The sequence below is a fragment of the Channa argus genome, chromosome 11 (genome assembly GCF_033026475.1).
Source record: "Channa argus isolate prfri chromosome 11, Channa argus male v1.0, whole genome shotgun sequence".
In the NCBI taxonomy this organism is placed as follows: domain Eukaryota; kingdom Metazoa; phylum Chordata; class Actinopteri; order Anabantiformes; family Channidae; genus Channa; species Channa argus.
In genome coordinates this window covers 59,321-68,330 of record NC_090207.1, presented here as the reverse complement: position 1 = coordinate 68,330, position 9,010 = coordinate 59,321, and the positions used below count along the sequence as shown (strand labels likewise).

At 38.3% G+C, this 9,010-nt stretch overlaps 1 protein-coding gene across 1 annotated transcript; it reads left to right on the top strand.

Moving 5' to 3' along the window:
• Positions 1-1,459: 1,459 nt before the first annotated feature.
• On the top strand, positions 1,460-8,980 carry med27 (mediator complex subunit 27). The gene is made up of 8 exons (XM_067520800.1): positions 1,460-1,694; positions 2,430-2,574; positions 3,454-3,584; positions 7,755-7,848; positions 7,982-8,089; positions 8,161-8,202; positions 8,286-8,363; positions 8,457-8,980. Exons 1-8 carry the CDS (start codon positions 1,492-1,494, stop codon positions 8,589-8,591), a joined length of 936 nt encoding a protein of 311 aa, XP_067376901.1. The 5' UTR covers positions 1,460-1,491; the 3' UTR covers positions 8,592-8,980.
• Positions 8,981-9,010: the final 30 nt, after the last annotated feature.

Here is a 9,010-nt window from a genome sequence, read left to right as displayed (position 1 = left end):
AAGCTCAATCTTGGGGGGCGGGGTTAAAAAAAAAAAAGAACAGAATTTGCAGCCTGAATTCTTGCACAGCTTCATTTGCACTTAAAAACAAAATACCTGAAGCTGCCTCTTATGACACTGAAACATCTTAATAAAAGTTTCTGCCCAAAAATAAATGTAAAGAAAGTGGAAGTTATGTTATACCATACTATACTAAACTATACTAGGGTACTATATTATAATTTTTTTATAATTATATTAGCAGTAAACGGAACATATAAAGCAATTTGGATAAAAGCCCTACTATATAAAGCATTTACTATATTCGAATGTTGCCTGTCCTCTGCTTCACATGATTTTTCCTTTTCATCTTCACCCCCCAAAACTGAACTACGATCTAATTACAGCTTTTCACATTAATTCCTCCACCCCTCACGCACCTGTCTCCAGACCTGATTTAACAGATGACAAAATTTGTGTGATCTCTTCTTATTTCTTTTTCCTTCTCACGCGTCGTCGTCTTCTCCGTCTGTTTCCACTCCTCTTTAATCTGTTCCCCCTAATCTCCTCCTCCCCCCCTCTCTCTAAGGTTAACTCTACCCCGTCTATCTCTCTATAATGTGAACTCTAACCCTCCTACTTTTAATTATAAGTAAAATCTAAAAACATTAAAACTTTAATAATAACATTCAGTTGCCATTTCAACAGTCAATTAAAATGGCCACTGAACTAAAACCTAACAAAAGCGAAAATATAAACAGTATATAATTTTGGATGTGTTCAAATTACCTTTTAGATAAACAGAAAAAAAATACTTTGGTATCCATTATTGTCAAAAACGTCACTAACTGATCCCTAAAAAAATGAATGAATAAAAATACAAAGCTCATTTTATAAATGTGTATATAATGACAATTATTTTCCGTTAATTGTAATGTGATATGCAGCATCATTTATGCTGGTGGTTAGCTAAAAATTTTTAACTTTGTATTAAGTATTTCCAGAATGTTTTTTAGTTTCAGTATTTCCAATTTCCAATTTAATACTTATACTTAATTGGTAAATACTTGGGTACATAAAGTTCCAGACGAAGCATCAATTTAAAAAAATGTAAGTGGTCATAGTAATATGAAGCAAAACAGAGTTAGAATGTTCAGTGTCTAAGTCTATCCACTGTATACTGCACTCAAACCTTTATCAGTTAAATGCGCTGCAATGTTTACATTTGTCAACTTATTTCAATGAATTGTATTTTATATTATAGAGTTAATTGTTCAAGGTTTTGTACAGTTACTAAGAATCTCAATAGTTAAGCAGCTAGACACTCGAGCCTTGTGTATCAATAAAGCCTTGCATGAGGTGAACTACTTGGAAAACAATGAATTTTTATTTGGATAAATATTAATTGTTAATCGTTTCCTCACATCTTACGAACACACACACGTGTTCCTGTCCTGTGTCGTCATCACCGAGCGCCAGCAGTGCAAGCAATAACAGCAACAAGCACACAAGATGGCGGATGTGGTAAACGTCGGGGTGAATCTTGACGCTTTTTCTCATGCTATCAACGGCATCCAGGCGTTACGATCCAGCGTGAGCCGCGTGTTCGAGTTCCTAAAGGATGGTATGAAGAACCGGGAGACCCTGGAGCATCGGGAAAAGCAGTTTATAGCCGAGTTCCAGGACAATCTACAGGCAGTCAACAGAGACCTAAAGTCAGTCCTCTGCACTATACTACATTGAGATTTCAGCAGACGTTTTTAAAACTGCAGCAGCTGTGTTTCTGCTACAGTCCAGCAATTACAACAGCATTTATAATGGACGGAATAAGCTGCAGAGGTTTTGCCTTGTTGTAGGATGTGCCTTTATATCAGAACTTATTAAGAGGTTATCTTGAAATTACAAATACAATTCTCTTCAGCATAGTACATTCTCACAATAACCCATAAAAAATAAATTAATTCAAAACAAAACAAATGTAATCCAACAACCATCTATAGATATATCTCCAGATTTACAATAGTTGCTGGATTATCTAAGAAACTCAAGGATTTTCAACCACCACTGACACCACCTTCTAACTTTGCTTTGATGTTTTCTCTTTGACATAGATTTTTGCTTGCCTTGTACCTCACTTGTAAGTTGCTTTGGAAGCGTCTGCTAAATGACTAAATGTAAATGTAAACTGTGACAAGGCAGGGCTTACCACTCCATCATTGTGCTGCCCAAGCAGAGCAATATAATATTTGTAATGCACAGGTATATAAATTGATGAAACCACACAACCGTTTCCAACCTGGATGACTGAGAATCTTCCCTGACCATCAGTTTTTAACTGTTTTTTTTATAATTTCTAAAGTATTTTTCTGCTGCAGTAAATTTAAATAAAGGCTAATAAATAACCTTTCTCTTTCCATGCCCCTGTCTCCCTATACCTGTCTCCCTCTAAGTGAGTTAGAGCGTCTCAGTGTTCTGGTGGGACGTCCCTCAGAGTCTCATCCCCTCCATAACAGCGGTTTGTTGAGCCTGGATCCAGTGCAGGATAAAACTCCCTTATATTCACAGCTGCTGCAGGCATACAAGTGGTCAAACAAGGTAACAGGCTCAGTGTTTCCCACATAATTTGTCAACTATATAATATTGTACTGTATGTGTGGATAACACTGATGCTAATAGACTAAATGTCTTTAGTCTATCAGGCTATAGGTGCATTCCATTTGAGCTAGAAAGTCAGAGTTCCTAGTCCAAAACTGTCACTGAAATACTGCCTGTAGTTAAAATGTCTAAGAAACCCGAGTGAATGTGATCTCAGAATCAAACATGGCTGCTACCCTGTATCAACGGAAAGAGAGCTGTACTATTATACTGTTTTAGCACTTCTGTCTTATTTGTGTCACACACATAGTGCTGTCCAACTTCATCAGCTAAGATGTTGCTACAGAGTTTCTATGCATCAGATACCACATTGTGTATTTTTGAATGCACTACATCAACTATGTCTCCATTTGATAAAAGATGTGTTTATATGTTCATGTGTAAATCAAGTTTTTTTCTGCTGAATACCATTTGGATAAAATATTTCTTTCAGGATAAAATAAAATTAATCTAATCTTATTGTTAGGTTGTAGCTGCAGGTTATAAACATTAAACTACCAATCGATCCAGTCTGTCCTCTCATCCTACAGATGTTTCAATTTAACACAGGTATACAAACAAGTCAATAACAGATTATTAATATAATAATATTTTTTGCACATATAGGCAATAATGTGTTTTGCTTTAAACTTGATTTGTCTTTAGCTGTAATATCTTAGTGCCTAACACTGTCTTTAAGAAGCCTTGTTAGCTGCTACTTGTGTGTTTTTGCTTTTGAACAAGAGATTTAATCTTTTGACCTGCACCACTGTGCATATTTGGTGCATACTTCATGTAGTTCCAGTACCTGATGATGTTTGTACTGTGTATAACGTGTAGTTGCAGTATCATGCTGGTCTCGCCTCCAGTTTATTGAACCAACAGTCACTCAAACGATCAGCCAATCAGATGGGAGCTTCAGCCAAAAGACGCCCAAAGGTCCAACCCAGTACCCTGGTTTTACCTCCTCAGTGAGTACTATCTATCTATTTATCTATCTAAGAAGGGGTAATGTGATTTTCAGCCACGTGAATAAAAAGAAAGTACTACACAACTATCAATTAACTAAAGTAATATGTTAATTTACTTTCAAACATGAAACTTTTTATAGATAGATTTATAGATAGACATACGTGTTTACAGGGGGGCAGTATTTATTTAACAAACCTCAGTTTCCTGAAAACAAAGAAACAAACCGGAAATGTCAATGGAATGTGCATGTTCTTTGTGTAAACAATTCACAACACTCAGCACCTTTAAAGGTAAACATAGATTTCAATGATAAAATGGACCTGATTAACTTTTTCCTGCAGGAATGGTTCTTTGGAAGAATGCTGAGGTGTGATCTACTGGACTGAATGTCACAGAAATACAATGAAAAGAGAAATCTCCTCAGTCTGTGGAGTTCCCTTGTTCTTGTTTTCTGCAGTCATTGCTCAGATTAGGATGTGAAGTATTTGATAGACATAGAAAACTACAATGTCCTGTCCTTTGTTGTTATTAAATATACCAATCAATATTTTGAGAGATAACAGGAGTGGTAATTTCAAAGACCAAATGGTCAATTATGAAACCATTTCAGTTTTTGTGAATAATAATAATAATAATAATAATAATAATAATAATAATAATAACAATAGCTTTATTTATAAAGCACTTATCACACAAAGTACAAAGTGCTCTACATGTAAAAAGGATAATAAAGACAATTAAATAAATAAAATCAGGTTAAATATAAAATCAAAGAAAAGCACAAGGTAAAATAAATCAAGTTATATAGATAGAATATACTTTTTATACTAAAACAACAATCTCACATCTTAGGCAACTCTATAAAAATGTGTTTTCAGACAAGACTTAAAAGATGACAAACCATGCAGTGATTTATAAGTAATCAGTAAAAGCTTAAAATTTATCCTAAGATGAACAGGGAGCCAAAGTAGAGATGCAAGACAAGGTGTAATGTGACTGAACTTCCTGGTTCTAGTCATGAGCAATTTGTAGGCGTTTCACGTCTTTTTGGTGAAGTGAGAAAAATAGGCTATTGCAATAATCTAAATGAGAGAAGATAAAAGCATGAATAATAGTCTCAGCATCATTCATATATAACATAGGTCTGATTTTTGCAATGTTCCTAAGATGATAAAAGCAGGACTGAACTAGTTTAGTGACGTGATATTCAGAACTCTAGTTGCAGTCAAATAAAACACCAAGATTTCTGGCAACTAGCTTAAGGAATTTTGATAAAGGCCCTAAGGATTGTAGTGTATTACTGGAAATATTAGTTAGTTAATAGTTTCTAATATTGGACATACAATCTTGTAGAGAACTCTGCCTACTATGGTCCATATTGGTAATAGGGAGATACAGCTGAGTTTCATCGGCATAACAGTCAAATTAAATATTATGTCTGCGCGTAACATCACCCAGTGGAAGCATGTAGATTGAGAAAAAGAATTGGGCCAAGTATCAAACCTTGGGGAACGCCATACTCAGAGGGGGAGGGGTTGACATATAATTGTCAATGGAGACACAACATTACCTATTGGACAAATATGAAGCAAACCAGTTTAACACTGTGCCCGATATACCCACCCAGTGCCTCAGTCTATCCAACAGAATATTATGATCTACTGTGTCAAATGCAGCACTTAAATCCAACAGCATTAGGATAGAGCCCAAGCCAGAGTCAGCATTAATTATAAGGTCATTTGTGTCACATAGAAGAGCTGTGTCCGTGCTGTGGTTTTTGCGAAAACCTGATTGGATCTTTTTGAAACTGTTATTTGTTTCCAAAACTGTCAGCAACTGCTGTGTGTTTTTCTAGAATTTTAGAGACGAATGGCAATTTGGAAATTGGACAGTAGGTGTCCAGGTTAGAAGGATCAAGACCAGGCTTCTTTAAAATGGGCTGTATTCAGGCGAGTTTGAAATAATCAGGAACACAACCAGTACTCAGTGAATTGTTTAATATGATAAGCAAGTATAGTGCTATGCAGTCTAACACTTCCAGTAAAAAATTTTTTGGAATAATGGCAAGTATTGCAATCAGCAACACAATTGGCAGAGGCATGAGGGGTTAGAGGGTTAACCAGCCTATCAACAGTATGAAATAGAAGTAATAGAATAGAATAGAATAAAATAAAAGGGATTTTGACGATTGGCATGGATGAGTTGTGAGAAGTAATAGGCCATCCTTCACCATCCTATTGAAAAGTTTTCTTTAATTATAATAAAATGTATAGATTTCTTCCATTTATGCTCAGTCCTTCTACATACATAGACATGAAGCTGAGGAGTTTAAGTGGCGAGGTAGTCAATCATGTGGGGCGGACCAAAAAGCATGCTGAATATTTTCAGCAAGTGTTCGGCTGCCTAATCTGTTAGGGTGGATCACTCCTGAGAAAGGAGGATCATCCCCAGAAGTGATTAAAATTGTCAATATAAGAAAAAAAAATCCTGGGACCTGCAAGCAGACTGGAGGCTGAGGATTGTGCTGAAATGCCCTATTCCACTATTTAAGTGGTAATAGGGCCCGAAATAAAGACAGACTTGCCACAGCTACTAAGAAAGGTAAACATGTCAAAATTTAAAAAGTTAAAATCCCTTTTTGTCAGCTCAGACTGTTGACGGGAAGTGTCACATGACCCCACATGGACAATCAATCAAATGATGGAGGATGGGAGTGTAACAGTTCAGGGAGATTATCAAGAATGACCGGGACTGTGGCTCCTGGGAAACAGTAAGTAGCTGCATTGAAACATCTAATGTTCCTGACAATGGAGTCACCCACTATTGTGTTTGGAGAGAGAAGAGGCTGAGGAGAGTGGCCACCGAGGTCCTGCCTACCTACTGAATTGTCGCAGCCCACCCAGGTGGCGCAGGAGATGGGGAGTTCCGCATCGGGCAGTTTCCCTAGGCCTAGGAGGGGGAATCCCAGCTGACTCGGAGCTTGAGGCACCTCCCAAACGCCTAAGCACTGCCTACGAAGCCGATTGCCTGCGACAAGGGCCACTGAGTTATCTTCACGGTGAGAAGTTAGGTGATCTGAATGCTAGCTGTGTCGTCAGGTGGGCAGGCTGCACTGTTGGCGGACACCAAAGACGGTGGGGGTTCAAGATCTGGCGGAGCCAAAAGAGTATTGGCTGGATGACTTGAGACATCGCTGGATAAGACTGCATAGCGGTTGGAGAGGTGGTGCGTGAAGCGCCCACATCTAAGTCTCTCTTATGCCCACGGACGACAACTTAGGCCCAGGATGACAGATGGTTAGGCGTCAAGCAGGAAGGAGGCCACGAGCAGTTGTAGGGATCCCACATAACCGTGTCCTGGAGGGCTGCACTGAGAGACAAAGCAAGGTCCATAAAGACATGGATGAGTGCGTTTGGTGTGAAGAACTTGACTTGCCTGCACAGAGTCCTGACCTCAACCCGATAGAACCTGATTGGAATGATAGAACAACTTTGGGATGAATTATTATGTGTATTATATATTTCATAAACACACTCCTAAACCTCGTGGAAAGCCTTCCCAGGAGAGTTGAAGCTGTTATAGCTGCAAAGGGTGGGGTGACGTCATATTAAATCCAATGGATTAAGAATGGGATGTCACTAAAATTCATATGGGTGGTTAGTGTAGTTTGTGTCCCATGTGAAGTATAGTATGTTTTCAAACCCAGACTTTTCTTTTTTTTTTTTGTTTTTTTAATTTCCATACTGGAAACAAAAAAGGTAATATGTTGAAATTCACGTCTCAAAACACTGGGACCCTGTTGCATTCTAATAAAACTACAGCTTTTTAGTGGAGGCACCTTTCATTTGGATAACAACTCAAAACACAGGGTAAACAAAAAAGAATGAATAAAGCAGCAGTACAAAAATAGAATATTCCCTGGCCACTTTATTAATTTCTCAGTTTTTTAAGTTGAAACTGTCAGAATGGTGATAAAACTACTTTGTTTGTGATTGAGGCCATAGTGGGTGGTGGAGTCGTACTGGTGTGCATTATGAGAAAAGGTGGTTCTAATGTTTTGGCCACTTCATTAAATGGAGTAGCCAAAATATATTGTATGCTTCTATAATACACGTGTATTCTGAGGAGAAAAAACGCCTTACCTGTAATTCCTGTTCCCTTGTGTACAGGTATGTGGATGATGTCATCTCTCGAATCGGCAGGATGTTTCCTGATTTGACAATCGAATTATTCCGGCCTAATGGCACATCTGCAGTACTACTGGTATTACACTTTATATCACAAGCATTGTAGTACTGGTAGTAAATTTTTTAGTGCGCAAACTGCTTATCTGGTACTACACTTTATGCTGCACATGCTGCACAGGTGTGTAACGTGTGTGTCTCACCTGTCTCAGGTGACCCTGGGGAAAGTGTTGAAGGCAATAGTCGTGATGCGTTCGCTGTTTATCGACAGAACTGTTGTTCGAGGATTCAGTGAGAACCTTTACAATGAAGATGGAAAGGTGAGACTTAAACCCATCTGACAGGTAACCCTGATGCCTTTCTCTACTGTAAACTTGTCTGTCTTCCTCAGCTGGACATCTGGACCAAGTCTCATTACCAGGTGTTCCAGAAGGTAAGACAGACTTGGCCTGTTTTCCCCTGATATACTCACCTAAGCTCAGTTAGCAGCACTCTGATTTGTTGTGTATTTGCTAGGTCACTGACCATGCCACCACTGCCCTGCTGCACTACCAGCTGCCACAGATGCCCGATGTTGTTGTCCGGTCCTTCATGGTGAGACACAACCCATAACTTCCACCTGTTCACTCCACTTTTCTTACCTGTCTCACTCACTCTGTCTACCTGCCACATCTTTCTCCCTTACAGACGTGGTTGCGGAGCTACATTAAACTCTTCCAGTCGCCCTGTCAGCGCTGTGGTCATTATCTGCAGGATGGACTTCCACCAACATGGAGAGACTTCAGGACCCTAGAGGCATTTCACGACACCTGTCGCATGTAAACACCTCATGTTAACCCTGTTGTGGTCAGTTTAATTTTTGAATCTTTTTTTTTTAATTTTGCTAATTGTAATAAAGTTCTGACAAAAATGTACAGTACGTGCCATGATTTCTATTACCAGTACCTACTTATTGAGTAGGAATTTATCATTTAAATTTTGAGTTGCTCATCTACTTATTTAAGAACACCTATTTTTTAAGCAGTGTTTTATGGTAAACTTAACATCACTGGACCTCAGTCTGGACATTTGCACATGTTAGCCACATCTGTAAGTTTGGAATAAAGATCAGTCCAACTGAGATCTTATCTTTGCAATTAATCAACTCGCCAAACTCTGATGGTGTAAAAAAATTTGCTTGTAACAAAATAAACCAGTGGTTTGACTTTGTAGACATGCGCATGGTGTAATTGCTTTCTCTA